The 21034-nt window shown below is 41.3% G+C and overlaps 1 protein-coding gene across 2 annotated transcripts in view; it reads left to right on the top strand.

Annotated features, from left to right (window-relative positions):
• Positions 1–21034, top strand: part of CNTNAP5 (contactin associated protein family member 5) — a 302323-nt gene that overhangs the window by 162178 nt on the left and 119111 nt on the right. For both annotated transcript variants that reach the window (XM_081885529.1, XM_081885528.1), the window contains 2 exons: positions 1386–1557; positions 12690–12796. In XM_081885529.1, coding sequence (XP_081741655.1) covers positions 1386–1557; positions 12690–12796 — 279 coding nt within the window. The remainder of the gene's footprint in view (positions 1–1385; positions 1558–12689; positions 12797–21034) is intronic.

Genomic DNA, 21034 nt, shown 5'->3' with positions numbered 1-21034 from the left:
ACATTTGGAGGGCTGAGTTTGCCTATTCCTGGGTCAAATCAGAGGAGTCTGAGTAGGTGAGTTCTTGATAAGGAAAGATTGGACCCCTCCCATCTCCTGGGCATGTTTACAGTTACAGTGGTACTTCTGGTTGCAAACAATTCAGTGTTACGAGCTCCGCTAACCCAGAAGAAGCTGCGAACTTTGCCCCAGGATGCGAACAGAAATTGTGCGCTGGAGGCCCCATTAGCAAAAGCGCACCTCAGGATAAGAATGATTTCAGCTTAAGAACGGACCTCCGGAACGAATTAAGTTTGTAACCAGAGATACCACTGTACAATCTATGGCCACACAACAAAGGATTGGAAAGTCATTCTCCCTCCTTGCAACATGAACCTTGGGTTTTTCAGACTCAACAAGCACACCATGGCTCTGCTATCCAGAATTCAATAAGGTGTGCATGCAATGCCTAAAGCACCCCCCCCAAAGACCTCCCCTCCCAAGCCAAAGGAAGTGGAAGGTGAATAAAGAGTGCTCTTAACCCAATAATGCATCAGATGTTTAACCAACCAGTTCTGCTTGCCTGGACCAAATGCCACATGTGGCTATCAACTCCAACAAGTTTGCGTCCATCCCCAAACAAACAAGATTTCATAGAGAGCTCTTTGCAGATCCTCTAAAAAATGTCACAACCCAGAACAGAGAGGTGGGCACCATCATCTCTGTAGAACTAGGGAAAATCAAACCTCTTTGCGCTATGGGAATGTTATTCCACCCACTTGGGCCAGAATGAAGTTTTCACTAATTAACTCAGTCCCTGCCGTGCCTTGTCAACCTTAAGAGGATGCATGGCTGCCCTCCAAGCTTGGATGATGCTAGTATTGTGTGGAGCCAAAGTTCAGATTCAACAAAGATTCCTAATAACCTAATATAGCCAGATCTGTCCTTTGGACAAGGTTCTTTTCTCCTCAGTGGATAACAAGGGTGTGTGATGTAAGGCCAGCTGCGTCCAGATGATAGGGTCAGCTGTACCTGGTATACAAGGGTGCTTCCTAATGGAATTTGTACAGATACTCCTGGTAGGTTCTGCCCTTCAGATCCAATCCTCAAACTTCCAGTTGAAAACAGTGGCAACTCTTTTACTGAATCTTGACTGCACTTTGTAGCTTTAAAAAAAGACAAGCAAAAACTTTGCGCTTCTCCAAGTATCTGTATTCTGTCAGCATTATTGCCTGCTTTCTTTCTTTAATTTTTATTTATTGCCATAGAATTTGTAACTTGCTCACATCGAGCAGGCAATGAGAACACTAGGAATAATTAGACCTTCCATCAGTGAACCCCCAAGGAAATAAATTATCATTTAAGTATTCTTCATCTCACTCTTTTCTCCCCTCTCTGTCCCACAGGGTGCCCTGACAATTTTACCAATTCAAAATGTTTAAATCCCATTACGGCTTTTCAAGGCTGCATGAGACTCATCTTTATTGATAACCAGCCCAAGGACCTCATTTTAGTTCAGCAAGGTTCCCTGGGGAATTTTAGTGATTTGCGCATTGATCTCTGTGGCATCAAAGACAGGTAATTATTCTCTCTTCTTCTTGTGTGTTTTGTTTTCTTTCAGCCAAGTGGCTTATAAGTACAGTTTGCTGTAAGTGAAAATTCTAATCCTCCAACATTAGGTGGAATGGAGTAACTGGAAAAAGTATTGCTGGGAAGAATTTGGAGTTGCACGAAGCATCCTCTCTTCCACTCACTCTCTCCTCTCTCTCTCTCTCTCTCTCTCTCTCTCTCTCTCTCTCTCTCTCTTTCTCCCCCCTCCATATTAGTTTGTGGGAGACGGAGTATGCAAATTAAATCAAGCTGCAGATTTGTGCAAAGATTAAATTTTATGCACAAACAGAATTTGATAGCTTTGAAGTTGTAAAGGGATGGTAAAGAAAAGGAGATGTTTGAATGATCAAAACATGTCATTGCCTTATCACACTTTCTGTTTTGCTTAAATGGAATCCTTTACAGGTTGCAGGTTAGTGCATACCGTAGCAGTTTTTAGAAGCATAGTTAAAAATAAAATACCCCCTCCCAATTCATGTTGTGGAAATTTCAGAATTTTAGGAAGTAACTTGAAAACTAGCCTGCTGTACCAAAGTGTGATTTCCCCCTTATCCAGTTTCCAAGTTGCTAGTGATGAGTTCACTTCAGATGACCAGGAAAAGAAGCTCTGCAGACATAGCTACAGTGGTACCTCTGGTTACATACTTAATTTGTTCTGGAGGTCTGTTCTTAACCTGAAACTGTTCTTAACCTGAAGCACCACTTTTGCTAATGGGGCCTCCCGCTGCCGCCGCACCACTGCCATGCGATTTCTGTTCTCATCCTAAGCCAAGTTCTTGACCCGAGGTACTATTTCTGGGTTAGCGGAGTCTGTAACCTGAAGCGTATGTAACCTGAGGTACCACTGTATTATTATTAGCATGTCCTCTGGTAATTGATGAACCTTGCTTCTGAATAGGCATGCATTAATTTGCCCTATAAAATAGGGATGTAGAAATTATAATGATTGATTTTAATGTTTTTCATGGAATTACTGTACTGTTTGAATTTGTACTTTAATATATACCCCACCCTGAGACTGTGTGTGATGAAGAGTGGGTTAAAAAAGAAGTGAACTGTGTGGCTTAGTAAAAGTGCTTGTGAGCTTGTAATATTTTGTGGTCTTGTTTGCCAGTTTTCACACTAAGTGAGGAATTAATCACTTGCAAAAGTCTATCAGTGGAGGGGGCGGAAGAGGTCATATATGTGAACCTGTGCTTTTCAATCGTACCTCATTATGAATATATCCTGAATTTTCAGAATATATCTTGCTTATTTTTAGTTTGAGCTTTAAGCTCCCAATTAATTTCTTGGTTTGGGGATGGATGTGGGAGGTGTGTGTATGTGTAGGGGCAGTGTTCAGAGCTAGGTGAAAAGACCTTGTTTCTGTAAGGTCCTTGCTCCCATATGCCATAAGGAATGAAAGAGGCCATAATTAAAATAAATTAGGACACAGTTTTATTAAATATCTAAAATGGATATTAGTTCAGTTAGTCTAACTAAAGATGAGTGAACTTGTCTCTGAAAGCATCCTACTTTTTTCAGGATTTCTTCAAGAAATCAAGGGCAGGGACCTTTCTCTTTTAAAATGAGGAAAAACCAAATGCAAGAGGATCACTTTCCTGCTTACCTTCCTGCTGCTCCAGTGATCTTTTCCCCTGCAAGCTTCCGAGGCTCTTATTTCTGAGTCAGTGATGCAGGCATAACTACCACTTCTGCTGTGGGAGAATGACACAGATTCCCAAGCATTTCATTCACTTAGTCATATCTGCAATAGTACTCCATTACAAAGCCTAGAAAAATTCTACCTATGTTGTCCCCGTGTTACCTTATAGCTAAGATACAGATAGCACAGAACTTGGAATGCTGATAATCAGGTGAACCCCCAGATGACAACTCACACCTATGTATTTCACCATACATGCAATCTGACCCACTTTTGGCATTACTGTTGAAGCTGGAGAAACAAATAGTGTAACATCCAAATTACACGAGCCGTAGTTCTCTGGGTCACATCGTATGTTATGAAAGACAAATGTGGGTTCTTAAATATGTATGCCTGGATGTCAGGGAACCTGACAGACATGGCTTCATGGGTTTCATGCATACTTGAAGGGTGATCAAATAAATGATAAAGAAACTAATACTTTCGTTAAAATAAATGGTATAAACCTGGGTGGGGTTCAGGGGTTCCAGCTAACCCCAGCGTATGTGCCATCATACTAAACTGACCCTTAGGGATGGATGAACCTGTCTGTTTCCTGTTTGCAGCATGTGCTCATTCATAGGTCCATTCTGTTCCATTTCTACACTCACCTGCAAATTATTTTTCTAAAAAAGATCTACATTAAAAATTGCATGCAAATCCATATTTAAATACTATTTTGGTATATGTTCTATCTCTTTAAAAATTATGTGGATTTTGACATGTTTCTTTGAGCCAAGAGCTGTATTGCAATATTGGGAGAAGTATAAAGTCCCATGGATAGCTATATTCTCCTCCTCCTCCTCCTCCTCCTCCTCCTCCTCCTCCTCCTCCTCCTCCCTCTTCGTGAAGGTCTGTACTTAATCCAGGCACAGATCAAGTCAGGAGGACGTTGGCCCTGAAGACATATTTCAGCTTCCATCAGCACAAGTCAGCATGGCCAATGCTCAGAGATTATGGGAGTTGTAGCTCTGCAACATCTGGAGGGCCACATGTTCCACACCCCTGAATTAATATCAGAATTCACAAAGACTGGATATCTGCCCACTCCATTCCTACGCCACTCCAGTGGGGGGGGGGGCGGGGAACTCTCTAAAGCTTATCTGGTCTACACTTACTTTCAGGATCAGCACAGATACTGGCATCTACGCAGTGAAAACAGAAACAAAACCACACTGCAACACTGTACCTGCTTTTTTTGTACTTCGAGTTTTACATTTTGCATTAAAGAAGTATACACTATGATTCCACAAGAATATATCTAGAATACCAGTCACCAAATAATTAATGTAATGAGAGCCCCAGAGTCCATCATTCTGTACTGCGGTGTTCCATATGTGTTATTTCAACCTCTTTGAAAAGCATCCCCAGTGCTTACAACTGAAAACCTCTGTAAAATTACCTTGTTGAAGTTGTGAAATTCTTCTGCAGTAAATCTCAGCTCTGTTGCTGGTTGGCTGATAAAATAGATGAATAGAATGATCCAGCTTTTCAGTGAAGAGGAATTTTATCTCTCTATTTTCTACCAGAAACCACAATAAGGATAATGAAATTTCTGTCGAGCACACGGATGACTTTGATGAACACGTAACGGATATTTTAAGCACCACAGGTTCTATGGAAAGGCACTAAGTTTACAAAAGCAATTTCAGAAGGTTCCAAAGGGACTTGGTGGATTACTGGGTGATGGACGCTATCATCACAGCTTCTGTGGAAATCTGGGTGAAACCAATTAACAGCAAATAGATGAAAATACAGGAGGACAGATTTGGGGGGAAATGGCTCTGGGAAGTCTCACTACTTTCCTATTAGTTTGTCATCATTGGTTTCAAGTAAAAAGATCATAGGTCACAGACAAGGAGGGGGTGGGTGGGTTGTAACATGGTTAATGAAATATAATCCATCTTTTCCTGTAATGGTAAAAAATGAAGTTCTGCAATGAATCCCAGAAATCTGAATTGGGATGTTTGTGATGTATTGCTTATCCCCTCAGTCCTCATGTAATTGTAATTTGCCTCATTCCCCCCTTCCTTACCCATGTCTTTTCATACCTTTTATTGTTTTTCCCATTGTTCTTGAACAGCGACCTATTTTTACCCACTCTCAAATAACTCACTCCCTTCTGCTGCTCAGAATTTTTTAGAAACCCCCAAAATTGTGATTTGTATATATATATATATGGTGTGGTGTTTTTTTAGTTTGGGCCCACCATAAATTGGGTGAAGTAACACTAAAGTCTTGTCTTAGTCTACCCTCTTGATTCAGAATGGCAGCTGGCACTCAAATGTCACACACACAAATGGACACCTCCACCCCAGACTCTCATTCTGAGTTTAATATTTTAGTGGCAGCCAAATCTATGTCAAAAAACAGGCAAAGTCAGGTCAAACTGACATTTTGGACCACCACATTGATTCTAAATGGCTCCCAGTATCCAGTGATGAAGTCTGCCACCTCCACCTCACAAACCCTTATGTCATATTTGGTGGCAATATATTGAGAAGCAGCTAACCCTATAGAGAACAAATAAATGAACAGACAAAACACTTTCCAATATATACAGATAAAACAATTCAGATCCAGCTATTTGTTGCCCTGATGTTCAATCCAAACAGAACTCCAAGAGAGGAGGTCTTAAATGGGACAAAGCATGAAGACAGGATGTGATAGCTAGACTTGTATCTTGTTAATAGTCCCTACCTTTCCAACATAAATGAGATATATTATATACTTTGGACACAAAGGCTGTAGAGTGCAGATCACTAGTGAGATGATGTGCAGAGTGAAAGAAAGGATACCCATTGGCTACTTCAGAAGTAAGGAAAGCATGACAAAAACTCTGTCCTCACCCATGTTAATGTCACTGAACTTTCTCCCCGGTTTGATAATTTTCAAGTGCATTCTGTTCCTCATTAAATGATGAATAATGCAAAACCAACCAACCAACCAAACAAAACACCAAAAAAGGGAAATTATTTTTGGCAGAGCACTCCTCCTAATCAGAGATTGCTTTTAAAATAGATGATTCTCCTTTCTGCCTGCCCTGACGTTCTTAAACCAACCTGAATTTATGCTTGGAAATTTAATTTCAGACTTAGCATTTTCTGCTCAAAATTGTGCGTGTTGTATTATAGAAAGCAGACCAGAGGGAAATTACATCCTATTGCAGGCTGAGAAAAGAGAGAGAGAGAAATGGAAAGGAGAAGAAAAAATGAAAACAGAGGGTTGTTTTTGCACATGCAAGCTCTTTAACATTTAATTTGTGGGATACAGCTGATCTCAACTTATTAATTCTTTCTCTTTAAAAACTGGCCATGGAAACTGGAGAATCTTCTTTCTAATTATGCCCTGTGTGTTTCAACTTTATTTGTTTTATAGTGAAATCAAATTCCTTTGCTGGGACTGAAGAAGCAAATATTTGATATTGTCTTTGCCCTGGAATAATTAACCTGCAGTGAGCTAGAAAAAGTTGTCGAGAGAAGACATTGGTTTGCACTCCTTCCTTCACTAACTTTAACACCCTGTCTTTGGGGATCCTGAACTTTCATTGTGCACTCATCTTTCCCTTCCTGACAGTACAGAATTTCCAGCGTTGACACTGTTTGCATAACCGCTCTCTCATGATCAGTGGATTGCCTTGGAATTAAATGTAACAGGGTAACCAGCCCTGATGCTAGAAGGGCCTGAATGGCTCCCTTGAGCTATGCATGGGCTGTTCTTGAGTGAAGCACAGGCAAGTAAACAAGCTGCCATGTCCTGCAACTGTCAAGTGAGATGGATGGGATGGACATATGACCACATGGAGCTGCCTTATGTCAGTCAACTTATGTCTGGCAACTTCACAATTCAATGAACAATGCTACAGTCATATACAGGAATCCCCATTTAATTTTGAGTAGGCATACATAGGATTGCACAGCTATTTTTTAATCCAACACTGAACTGCTATGTATAGCTGAAGATGTCAGGGACTGAACCATAGACAATAAACCTGAACCAGTTTCTCTGGACAAGAATTTTCCGAAAACTCATCCAGTTTCTTATTCTGACTTCTCCCCCAAATTATTGGAGAATTTTGGAGAATGCATTTGTTGAAATCCGCACCCCTGCTTTCCAGGCAGGACTGGGGGAAACTCCTGGCTGAAACTCTGGAGAGCGGCTGCCGGTCAGTGTAGACCATCATGAGAATGGACCAAGGCAGCTTCCCATGTTCCTATAATGGAATTTTCAGATAAGCTAGACTAAAATTAAGCATTCAGTTTTTTGTAGCCCAGGTTCCTTTGTTGTGCAGTGCCATGTTTATATACAGGCTTGATCATGCAGTTGGAGATGGCTGGGTTTCCCTATCTGATTGTTCCTCAAGTATGCCTGACAGGGAGGCATAATAAAACTGAGAAATGGCATTGCCAGCTCTCAGAGAGCCGAGAACTCCTTCTGTGATAATTATCTGGCAAGAGTTTGTTTATTATTTGTCAGGAGCAAGGACAGTGTGAAATTAGGCAATCAAGCCAGAACAAGCTGGGGAAGGAGCCGCAGCAGGAAGCCACTTTCTCTGATAACTCCCATGGACAGAAAGAGGGATAATGCCATGGGTCAAGGCCCCATAGTTTTGATTATTCTTTTTATAATTCCCAGCCCCCTCTTCCTAGGATACTACTGTAGGAATAGGACTGTTATCCAGAAAGCACAAGCAAACAGAGACATCCCTCATTTATTTGCCCAGATAAACTCTCTGGAAGAATCCAGGACTCTCAAACTACAGTCCAGTATCCTCATTTTGTCTCTTTGGCCCTGTCCTTGGACATAGCTTGGATGCCTGTGTCCAGGAGGTGATGATGCCGGCAGCAGCTAGTTCCTGCCTGAAAGCAGAATTTATAAAACAGAATCCAAGACATAAGTAACAGAGGCAATTTCATTGAGACACTTCTCTATAACACAGTATTGCTGATAATGACAGTGAGGCACAACAGTGTATTGTTACAAGGCCACTGTGGAGGGGTTGAAAACGCAAGCGTGTTTGTGCTGTCGCTATCACACACATAAATTGATATTTATGTCAAAAATATGTGTCGTGTGAGATAATTGTTATTAATTTTATTCACAGGGGATATAAATGACCTATACTGAAACAGTACATCCAGATAAGTTTCTTATCAGGCAGGGCCAAAAGTTTTGGAATACAAGTTATCTCATATATGTGTGTGTGTGTGAGAGAGAGAGAGAGAGAGAGGGAGAGAGGGAGAGAGGGAGAGAGAGAGAGAGAGGACTTGTATTCCAAAACTATTGGCCCTGCCAGATAAGAAACTCATCTGGATTTACTATTTTTGTATAGGTCATTTTTTCATTTCCTCTAAGGATCAAGTGGTCACAAAACCAAACCACACGCGCGCGCGCGCGCACACACACACACACACACAATATCTATACTACACAGAGTGAGTTACATATTAACTGTGGGTTATGCCTTTCAACAATGCGAATAAATAGATCCTTATTCATCTCACTTATAATCAAAGTTTTCCCTGTCAAGGTCTGGAATTATACTTTAGCTATAGCTTTAAACAAAGCTACATTTCTGGGCAGGGCCAGCACTACCATTAGGTAGCAGCCTCAGGTGGCAGATGATGAGAGGCAGGGATTGGATAGAGCTGTGTATTCCTGACCTGCACCTCCTAAGCTAGTGAGAAGAAAAAATCAGTTGTCAGGCTTTTAGGCTTCTGCACATGAATTTTGGGTTGAGTGGATATACACCATCTTGTCCTTTGGCTTAGGCAGAAAAATATGTGGAGTTGGCCCTGTTTCTGCATGAGTAACACACAGTAAAGGTGGTGATAGCAAATGCACGACAGGATATCAAGCCCTTGATTATATATTTAGTGTGGGTAATATCTCTGCTAGGCTAATTCTGATAAATAATTATGAGGTAATTAGACAAATAATTGTTAGCTAATTAGATACAATAACCTCACAATGCTAACTATAGTACTGTGCCCCTCAGTAGAATCACATAGCACAAAATTCCTTTTTTTAAAAGAGAAGTGTTAGTTATCTGATTAAAATCATAAGCAAAGTCAGCTTGTTTCTGAATAAACAAAATAAGTTTAATCCTTCTTAAGGGCATTTTTTTTAAAAAAGATTTTAACCTACATTTTGAAAATGGGTGGGGAGAGAAAAGGGACTGCAGGGGGCAGTGAAAAATACCTTGATGTGATGCTGTGCAGGACAAATTACAAAGTTGTTTTTCATGGAAACCAAACGTAGCTCCATGTAGCTCAGTACAATCTACTGTGAGCAGTAGCACTTCATCCTTGCTACTCTGATAACATTCAATCATCAATCAATTTCCTTTATTGACATTTAAAAAGTGCATTGTATACATGGATCAGAACACAACACAATTAATGAAATATAGTATGAGATACTTTAGGATAAAACTGTCCAGACATCATGAGGTACGAAAATGGCCCTTAGGACCTATGGTGACATAATTCCATAGTGTCACTCAAAAATCTTGCCACATTCTCCACAACGCCATTGCTACAATTGTTCAACACATGAGACACCCTGGAAGAGCCAGTGCGATTAATCCCCACCTTCAATAAGAGGGCCAAATACTTATCATTTTTCTTCTTATTATTTTTATTGCATAAAATGGGTGATAAAATAGAAGGTGTGTGATGGATTCAACCTGTTTTGTGCCACAAGGGCAGTATGTTTCAGAGTATGGGATTTTTGAGAATCTACCTTGCAAAAACCACAGATGGTAAAACGTTAAATCTTGCGAGGGAAAGAGCTCTGTGTAGGTGGGGATCATAAAGCTGGTGTAAATATGGAGTGTCCTGGCCAAACAAGGGTGGAATTCCCAACCTCAATGGGGAACATTGGGACCTATCCTATCTGGGCCAGCAGCTTCCCCTTGTTTTAACTGCCCTATTAACATTTTTATTTCATCTGATGAAACTGGAGGCCACTCTGGGGCATCAATTTGCATAGAATGATGACAAGCTGTCCCACTGGAAAGATCTTCATGCAAGGCACTTGAAAAGTAGTGGTACCAACCATTAGGCGAAATAGGTGGAGAGGAGATTGATGTTAAATGCCCCAGAAACTAAGGACGAGAATCAACTTTCATTGTTTGAGGTTATGGCATAGTGGAGATGTTTCCATTGTTTGTTGGTATGTTCAGATCTCTTTTTTCAAAATAAGATTCAACCTCTTTTTTCAAAATAAGATGCTGCGGTAAGTTTTTAGAGTTGAAATATTCTGGGGGTAGGGCAGTGGCTTTTTCCTTATGGTGTTGTCGGAAGATATTCTGGATGTGTTCTTTGAGATCGCTGCATTCCTTATCAAACCAGGTCACAGCAAAGGGCTCCTTGGTTTGTTTTCAGCCTTTGAATTGTTGTTTTGAAAAACTCATTCAGAGATGTTATTAGGATTTCAAATCATTCAATAGCTTCTTTGGGGATTACCAAGTTAATTATAGAAGCTCTATGTTCCAAACTGAACTCTGTTTGGAACAGTTTGTGAAGTGAGTCTGTGGTCCAAGGGACTCTAAGCAGGAAATCTTTGCTTGCATCAGGAGTCAGAGGCAATGCAGATGTGAGCACAGGATTGTTAAATTTGGTGGCCAGAGTCAAAGATGAATAATCACCAGGGGTGCAGTTGCTCACCATAAAGTTCATGGCTCGAGCTGGATCAGTTCTGTTGGCAGGGGATGCATGGAGATGGGGAAGTTTCTTGCAGAGGATGCATGGGGATGGGGAAGTTAATAGTTAGAATCACAGGAAGGTGATTGCTCTCAATGCGGTCGCCCATCTGAAAGGTTTAAACCTGGTTTGTCAGAGCAGAAGAACCTCTATTTCCTCTCCTGGAGATGAACGTGAACTCTCCTAGCAAGTCACCTGGTAATGAACCATTCAGGCAAACTCCAGCTTCATTTATATGGGTGTCTCTGGAATGTGACATGACAGAGAGAAGCTCGGGCAGGGGATCCTCATTGTTGAAACCCATCTCTCTCACAAGCTCAAAATTGTCTTTACCCACTCTTGCATTGAAATCACCTGCAATTAGCAGATCAATGTTGGGGAATTTGGTCTCCAGTTTTTCCAAAAATGATGTGAGTTGGTTCTAATAGCCCATCAATGTCTGCTTGTCAGGACAAGGGGGGATATAAACGTTGATTATAATTAGAACCAAGTTTGAATATCTCAATAAGAACGTCTGGGCAATGTTGTCATGTGGCTGGAGGGAAATGATTTCATGGCTGGAGGGAAATGATTTTAAGATTAGGCTGCTGAGTGCAGAGAAGGGTTAGTCCCGCTTTATATCGGCCCATGATATTGGATTTATGAGCTAGGAGGGAGTACGAATTGAATTCCTCCAAGTTTATTTCATAGTGAGCCCAGGTTTCTTGTGATAAGATGATGTCAAATAACTTGATAAAACAAATGTCTTCAGGGTCATTGGCATTTCCTCTCCAGCCTGCTATGTTCCAGGAGAGGATCTTAATCACCAGGGCCCTGGAGTCACATGATATCATTTTAACATGGGAATGATGCCAGGAGTTCAGACTGGACCTTCCTCCCAAGTGAGTGAGCCAGAGTCTGAAAAACTCCAAACAGCCTTTTTCTTTGTCCCAATAAAATTTCATAAATATTTAAAGTGTAGTACCTGGGAGAAATCTGCTCTGAGGGGGAACCTAGCCCTCAAGAGTACCAGCAAAGCTGATTCTGCATTTATGTCCGCATAACTAAGGCTTTGAAATGAGATCTCAGGTTGGGTCCACCACCCACTGTTCCCACTTCTGTTGACTTCCTGTGCTTTACTGCAGTTCATGTTGCTTTCTTCATTTCACTAGTACTTGGTATCAGAGCTCTGGTGAGAGTGAGGGGGAGAGCATAAAGTATATTATTCACAACCCATTCTCTTTTTATTTTTATTTTTAATAGCTCTCTTTACTCATATATCCTTGAACCTAGTATAGCCAGATACTCAGTTTAGCACCCGAAATGTCAGTGCAAACAGGAAAACATGATGAAAGTTTTGCATCTCTGTTCATCTTACATTACTACTCCTTATCGGAGGCCAGAATAAAACATACATTTTATGTTGCCTAGACACAGAAAGAACACAAAGCTAACCTCTTTTTGGTGTTAATTTTGACTTGGTTTTGAATTCATTCTGTTCAGTGCAAGCTATTCTTTTGAACACCTTTGTTTCAAGCTAAGCAGAAAACCTAGAAATGGTTTCCATCTATGCACCAATGTTTGTAGTCATAGGAAACATAGTGGGATAGGAAAAGTTATGCAAAGGGCAATACGTTGCACATTGCATTGCATATGTAATCTGGTTAAAAGCAACTAATACCTTTGTTGTTGCTCCTGCTGAACTGTCCTTTCTCACCCTCCTCACCCAGGTGTCTACCAGACTACTGTGAACATGGAGGAGAATGCTCCCAATCCTGGACAACATTCCATTGTGATTGTGGTGAAACTGGCTACACAGGAACAACCTGTCATAATTGTAAGTGGATCACAATGTAAATGACTGTAGCGTAAAAGCACAGAGGGGAATTTATCTTTTAGCAAATATGCAAAGTGTTTCTGTTACACAGGCTCATGAAATGGAACGTTTGGAAGTTAATTCACACCCCAGTCCTACATTAGAAAAAAATAAATCACAAAATTCAATGAGACCTACTTGTAAGTAGGTATACAAAGCTGGGGCCCAGGCACTGAGCTTAAACATCTATGCCCACAGTAATTGCAAATATTTTTTAAAAGATCACAGACCTTGATCATTCACCAAGCCTGAAGTCTAGAGGCAAGTTAAGCATGTTCCTGGCATGCACTTGGATAATGCCTGGATGGGGTGAGTAGAGATAATATTGAAAGAGTCTTGCAAGGGGTGCTCAGGGAGAGGAGAGCAAGCAAAGAAGAAACCAAAATAAAATTAAAACCTGATCTTTGAAAGATTGGTAGGGAATCCGAAAGTGTGTAAAGGGGAATTGAAAAAAATGACCAATGAGAAGGCATCAGAACAAAAACGGATTGAGTAGTCAGGGAAACTTCTAGGGATTAGTAGATTTGAGCAGGTATTCAAACAAAGATATAGGTAGTTAAACTGGAAGGATGCTGGTAGTCGATCTAGAAGGTTGACCTAGAAGAATGGCCTTCCTGAATGGATTTGCCTTTTGAGAACAAGTTATATCACTTGAGGTTTTTAGCTTATCCTGGAAGTGTCATTTGTTGTTGTTGTTGTTGTTGTTGTTGTTGTTGTTGTTGTTGTTGTGTTTTGCAATTCTGAATTGGTTGAAGGGTCCTATCTCTGTCTAAACTAGAGTCTTCAGGATTTCAAAATCCTGTAGCATAGTGTCGTTTTGTTTATAAATCAATTATCTCATTATCTCACTTGCCCCTTCTTGGGCAAGGTTCTTGAGCAGGTGGCAGCAAACCAGATTCTCAGGCACTTTGGAAGGAAACTGATTTTCTAGATCCATTTCAGTCGGGTCCCTTTGGAGTGGCTGTCCAAGTTGGGGGTGGGTGGTTGTTTCCATGGGGTGCTGATTGGGGAGTGCTCCAACTATAACAAAAATAATCATTTTTGCAAGCTAGCTTCCTGAGGAGGAAGTAACTTATTGGATCCTCATGACCTCCCTAGTCAGAAGGCCAAGCATAGAGAAATTAATTACAAGGTTGGTTATATTATAGAACCAAAGCAGGGCGAGGAGTGTCATTTCCTATGTTCATCCACTTCAGTCAAACATATCTTTGGCTGAATTCTGAGGACAAAATGGAGGCCACTATCAAAAGCCACATAACATGAGCAGCTGGGGAAAGAAGGCAACAGGCACGGCCTCATTTCCTCACTGTCTAAATAATTACAGGGAGAAGCAGAAGGTGTTGCATAAAATTAGTGGGCTGCAGGCAATGGCTTTGAGATGGAAACAAATCTCCTTCGTACCTGCTTTATTTCCTGCTGAAAGAGACCAAATCAAATTAACCTGAGAATCACAGCACCCCATCTGACTATTCTTTCCATGGCCTGCAGTATACAGTAGTGTGAAACACGGCTAACAAATGCAATAATTAGCAACAACATAGTAAAGGTAATGGGACCCCTGACCATTAGATCCAGTCAAGGCCGACTCTGGGGTTGCGGCGCTCATCTCGCTTTATTGGCCAAGGAAGCCAGCATACAGCTTCTGGGTCATGTGGCCAGCAGGACTAAGCCGCTTCTGTCGAATCAGAACAGTGCACGGAAACGCTGTTTACCTTCCCGCCAGAGCGGTACCTATTTATCTACTTGCACTTGACATGCTTTCGAACTGCTAGGTTGGCAGGAGCAGGGACCGAGAAATGGGAGCTCACCCCGTCGCAGGGATTCGAACCGCCGACCTTCTGATCGGCAAGTCCTAGGCTCTGTAGTTTAACCCACAGCGCCACCCGTGTCCCTAACAACAACATGCATCCCAGCTAACTGGCATATATGGAGAACATTCCTGTTTGGTCACATAGCTGGTATCTAGCTAATCTCACATTGCTACATAGGAAGGGTGGGATAGGAATCAGCATGGTGTATATCCACATGTCCCATCCCTGAGTGGCCTGCCTCCCCCCCCCCCCCCGTGGCTCTAACTGCAATTCATTTGCCCATTGTACTCTGCTAGACGGAGGCACTTTTTCATTTTCTTTTCTTTGGCAGTAGTGTTCCTTTATTGCATTCAGTACAGGTGAACCCCGAGAGCTTGGATGATAGGGTTCTTTTTGGCAGATTTCAACATGAACAATAGCTGAAGGTATTTGTTTCACAGAAATAGATGAAAATGTACTTACCCAACAGAACATTTGTACTAAATTGACATATTTCTAGGCATGGATGTTTGAGTTTTTAAAAATACTCATTTCCCACTTTACATGCTGCATGAACCATGTAATGATTCTGAAAAGTATTTTTGTTCTGGCTTTTGAAAGCAATCTGTGGTGAGCTGCGCTTGAACGAGACCTGGGTTGCAGTGTTTCAGACTTGAACTTTCACATAGCAATGCAATTTTGTTTTATTAGAAACAGAGGCATGTTTCAGAGTAGCACTTTTGAAATGAAGATCACGGCAATTCAATTTTTGCCAACTCCAAAATATGCTTTCATTTTATGAAACTGTCCTCTTTGTGTGCAGGGAGGAGAATCAGTAGCACTACAAAGACATATGGTAACTGATGCTCTGAATAGTCTCTCAGAAGCCTAAACTGGAGCATTGGCTCTTATTGTCCTCATGGAGTCTGAAGCATTTTTGGTTTTTTTCTGTTTTTGTTAATGGTTGCTAGTTCCATTTTCTCAGGTGCTAAAGTTTGGTGAAGCACCTGGAGCAGGACAAAGTAAAATGCACATGCGGAATGGCCTAATTTAAAGTCAAGTCTATTTTTCTGCATTTTTTCCTTGACATTTGTTTTCCCCCAAGATCTGTTTGTCAAGTGTGGAGCTTGATCCACAGTTCAACATCCTGATCTGCACACTGATCCAAGACTGGTGAAATGAATATGTGCTCTCCAAAATGTGGTGCAAACTGGAATCCTCACCATCATTAAGTGCATAATAATGCATATAATATGAAATAAATGTTGGTATTTGTAATGGAACCAATAAAGCCAATAGCTCAAGTCTCATCAAGATCAAGGAGTGAAATGGGATTTAGAAGGGAGGGGGGATACTGTACAGATAAGTCTGACATTATGATTTTCAGAAAATTCAATCCCTAACACTGGCTGACTATAGAAATGTTTTCTTCTGCATTATATTCAACATTGTGAAATCTTCCACTTTCCCACTACAGATCACAGGAGTCTTCAGAGCCTCAGGGTTCTCTTGCTATTAGAAACCACCTTGTAAGCTCTCCACTTGGATGAATTCTGAGCTTTTCTTATTCTCAGAGCCCTCCTGAGATCTGTTTATTTAAACAGTCTTGCTTCCCCATTAATCATCTATTTCTTCATAGAATCATAGAATCGTAGAGTTGGAAGGGACCCTGAGGGTAATCTAGTATAACCCCCTGCAATGTAGGAAACTTAGCTAAAACATCAGTGTCTGAGGACCATCCAACCTCTGCTTTAAAATCTCCAAAGAAGGAAAGTCCACAACAACCCTAGAGAGTCCATTCCACTGTTGAACAGATCTTCAATTAATCCTTCCTCTCCATGATTTGTCACTGGGTTGGCTAGCTGTGGAATCACCTTTTCCTTCCTCCCATGGCATGTCCTAAGTCAGAGTGGCAAGTCTTGTCTATAGCCTAGCTTTTTGCCCTTTTCTTTTTAGGCTTTTCCTTCCCCACCCTATCTCCATCCTTGCTTCCTGAAACACAAATTCTTGTTTTTCCTTTCTCCCACTATCACTACTGACATTCATCTCTCCACTCTGGAGTTCATCCTGCCATCCATAGATTATATATTCCCTTGGTGATGTAACAGAAATAACTTCTCCCTTATGTTCTGAAAGATGTCAGCATGTCCAAACATCATGCTATGAGATATTTAACAAAAATTATTACAGTCCCTGATATTTGAATCAGTACATGCTAATCTTATACATACAAAAAAGGTCTCTTAACAAGTTTCCTTTGCTGCCAGAGGGATGTTCCCTACCAAAAGAAAAAGAAAAGGAAATGTCAGACAATTTCCAATATAACATATGCAGAATATTAACACAGCTCCATAAATGGAAATTTCATCCCACAGGAAATGCCAACATTTCAACATTCATTTTGGCTCTACGTTGAAATGAAATACTCAGATGTACCAATATTCAGGTAGACTGAACATTCTGCTTTGGTAAGTGTCGTTTGATAGATGAATACTTTCCCCCACCCAGACACCATGAAAACCTGGCTTATTCTCTCACTAAAATGACATTTCTAACTGGAATAAATTTGACTGGGATATCTTGATTGTTTACATGAAACATGAACCACATTGACCCCAAAAAAGGTGTGTGTGTATGTGTGTGTGTTAACTACATGCGGTATAACTTACATTCCTTATATTTTTGAATGACCTGATGGTTAAAATTAAAGCATTTCTCAAGGAGTAGCCAATAACTATTTTATTTAAGAACAATGTGTGCTTACTAAGTAGCTATTACATTGTTTAGCGACATAGTGCTAGCAAGTGCCTCTCTTGCTATCATGTCTTGATAATGTCTCATCTTAATGGGGTACTTGACTGCTGTGAGAAGATACATCTAACAGTAGGCAGACCATAATTCCCTAATGGAACAAACAGTTTTAGTGGCTGCCATGTATAGACTATTAGATATGCCTTTTAGTACTTGTGAAGTACCAATTTAAGAAGGGATGGTATGGTTACATGCCACACCCAATCATCGCCAAGTGGTAGAAAGATTCCAGGGGGTTCCAGGCACTCACGTAGGGTTTGTGTTTTCGTCAGAAATTAGGCACAGCAGAGACTGCATTGTCTTTATGAAATATAGATTATTTACACATATTTAAACCTGCATCTAGATGGAGAGGGTTCAGGGAATTCATATCACAGGAGAGCCATTCGTTGTCCTCCAAAGAGCAACCAGCTCAGACCCACAAGCAGAAGAATCAGCCATGCTGCCTCTGCCTCGTGGTGAAGATGTCTTCTTTTTCAGTGCCGCATGGCATTCTGCCCACTTCCTCCTTCTTCCCAGCACCACTTGCAGAAACAACTCCCCCCTTTCACTTTCTGCATTGGCCACTGTCGTCCAGGCAACCTTTGTTTCCCAAGCTTATTGCAAAGCACCCACATTTCCCCCCGCAGCCCACATCATGGCCGACTGTAACCTTGGCAACTCTTGTTTGTGCAATATTTGGGGGGTGAAGTTATCAACTCTGAGGAGATGGAGTAGGGAAGGGTTTTAGCTTCAACATCAACTCTAGGTGACTTCACTCCCACAGATGCCCAAATGTACAGGGAGGCCAGCTTCCAAACATCTCCACAACATGATAAGCTTGTGTTCTGTTAGCATAATCTTCAGAGACCAAGGACTCCAGCCTGGAAGCCATAACAGAACCACAGTTCCCCTGGTGTCATTGGCGCCAATAGTTAATAGATCTTCCTTCTGTGGAGTTGGATCTAGCCACCCATAGTCAGCTGCTGCTTTATTTATGCTTCAGTAAGTTATCTGTGGCTGAAGCATCATTTGAGTCTGCTGTGCTTGTATGTGACTCTCCAACCTGAGCTCCAGTTGGAGCTATCCTAGATCTGGACTCTTGCTACCACTCAATATTTCTGTGCAACCATCATCTGGAACAGAACAAATTGGGACTCTTAATTCCACAATGGATTTTGAAATAATTCCCATTTGAGACACTTGACCATTAAGTAATTTTGATGCCATCTAAATCCTATATGTTTATCTCTACTATTAATTACTTGCCAAGTTTCTCACTGTGACTGTGCATTTCTCTGTGTTTTTGCTTCTCATGTTTCAAACAAGGGATACACTAGAGATGTACTTTTGGCTCTGCAAGGGGCCACATGATATATGCTGTGTAACCCTATGCATTTCTATTCAGTATGTCCCATTGAACATATGTATAGGATTTCAACCTTTAAGAATCCCCTCACCCAAAGTAAGCTTTCCCCCCTCTTTTCCTGATTTTTCTTCTTCTTTTTGTATTCTATTACTTTTGCTCTTGAATAATTTTTGAATTTCTCACACTGACAAGTGCTGCTGAGCCAGCTGTGCTTGGCTAGTTCTGTTTCCCATCACCCTTTATTCCCAATCAATAAAGTATATGTGGATTTTTTGAAACCCAGCTTGAAACATGAAGCCTTGCTTCTACCTGTGTGAATAATACTCCAAATGGCTGTCATCTCACTGGAAGGGGAAATGTCAAAATGAAGTAAACACATTCTATGCCTTGAAAAGAAGACAAGAAAAATGAATTACCTTGGTTTCCCTTTTCTCTCCCTCTCCCCTTCTCTCTCTCATATATATATATATATATATATATATATATATATGCTTTCGTAGATTTTCACGGGTACAGGAATGCAGGTTTTGGTGTCCTCGGGTGTCTTCCCGTGTAAAAGTTGGGGTGTCTAGGCGACGTTTCGACGAGGTCTCACTCGTCATCTTCAGGCTGGTGCTTTCGGCTTCTTGTTACTGGAACAGAGCAGGATCTCAGTGTTTGAGTTCCTATAAATACTGTTGAGGGGGTGTGGTGTATAGCCTCCAATGTTCTGGGCAGAGAGGAAGTTCCCAGGCTAGTGTGCCTTTTCTTCTTTTGTTCCTTAATTACTTGAGGGATATCTTGAGTGATTTCTTGAGTGATATCCTGAGTACCACTTAGGTGGGTCATTAGGTGTGGATTAGTTGCTAAAGACACACTATCTACCGGAAAAAAACACACACCAACCGCTACTTACATGCACAATCACACCACCACCCTGCACAAATAAACTCCGTAGCCAAGACTCTCATCTCCAGAACCAAACGCCTGGCTGACAAAGACCACTTGACAACTGAGTTACAGAATCTCTCAAATGTGTTAATTGCCAATGGATACCAGCAAAACAGGGTTACGAAGCTAATCCAAAAAGAAACACCCCCCAAAAACCAAGACACAGAAGAAAACAATGGCATGGCCCTCCTTCCTTATATCAAGGGCACTACAGATAAAATTAGCAAAATCCTCCATAAACACAATATCAAAACAGCCTTTTGCACCAACCAAAAAATAGCCAATATCCTCAGAAACCCCAAGGATAAAATCCAGTTGGAAAACCAAGGGGTCTATGAAATACCCTGCAAAGTCTGCCCAGCCACGTACATTGGACAAACAAACAGACGAATAAATGCACGTATCGCAGAACACAAGAATGCCGTCAAAAAAGAAGAAAAAACTTCCTCTCTTTTCCAACACATGAAAGAAACAGGACACGAAATTAATTTTGCAGATTCCAAATTGCTCTTTAACATGGAACATCACCACAAGAGAATAATCATGGAAGCCATCGAGATAGAGAAACACCCTCACAACATGAACAAGCGTGACGACACATCCCGCTTGCCAGACATCTGGAAATTAGCCCTCCCCACAAAAACTGACACCAGATCCAGAGGCACACAGAACGCTATCACCAATCAACCACACCAGACCCAAACCCAGACCCTCTCCACAGATAAATTACAGACACCATCCAGTAGCCAAACCATGGTGGCACCTCCGGATGCTGCACCCCCCTGCAATCCCTACACAGATCTGGCTGACACAGGCCACAAAACCACAGCTCGCCCCTATACACGAAGCCAAGCCAGAGCACAACTAAGTGCAGTACAGCCATCTTCTCAGAAAAACTCTTCACAAAGTTCAAGAGGTCAAGACACAAAGACTTTAGCAACTAATCCACACCTAATGACCCACCTAAGTGGTACTCAGGATATCACTCAAGAAATCACTCAAGATATCCCTCAAGTAATTAAGGAACAAAAGAAGAAAAGGCACACTAGCCTGGGAACTTCCTCTCTGCCCAGAACATTGGAGGCTATACACCACACCCCCTCAACAGTATTTATAGGAACTCAAACACTGAGATCCTGCTCTGTTCCAGTAACAAGAAGCCGAAAGCACCAGCCTGAAGATGACGAGTGAGACCTCGTCGAAACGTCGCCTAGACACCCCAACTTTTACACGGGAAGACACCCGAGGACACCAAAACCTGCATATATATATATATATATATATATATATATATATATATATATATACATACACACACAC

The sequence above is a fragment of the Podarcis melisellensis genome (genome assembly GCF_964234715.1).
Source record: "Podarcis melisellensis genome assembly, chromosome: 1".
NCBI classification, from domain to species: Eukaryota; Metazoa; Chordata; class Lepidosauria; order Squamata; family Lacertidae; genus Podarcis; species Podarcis melisellensis.
Note: the sequence above shows the minus strand (reverse complement) of the source record. Positions and strands in the feature narration are given on the sequence as shown.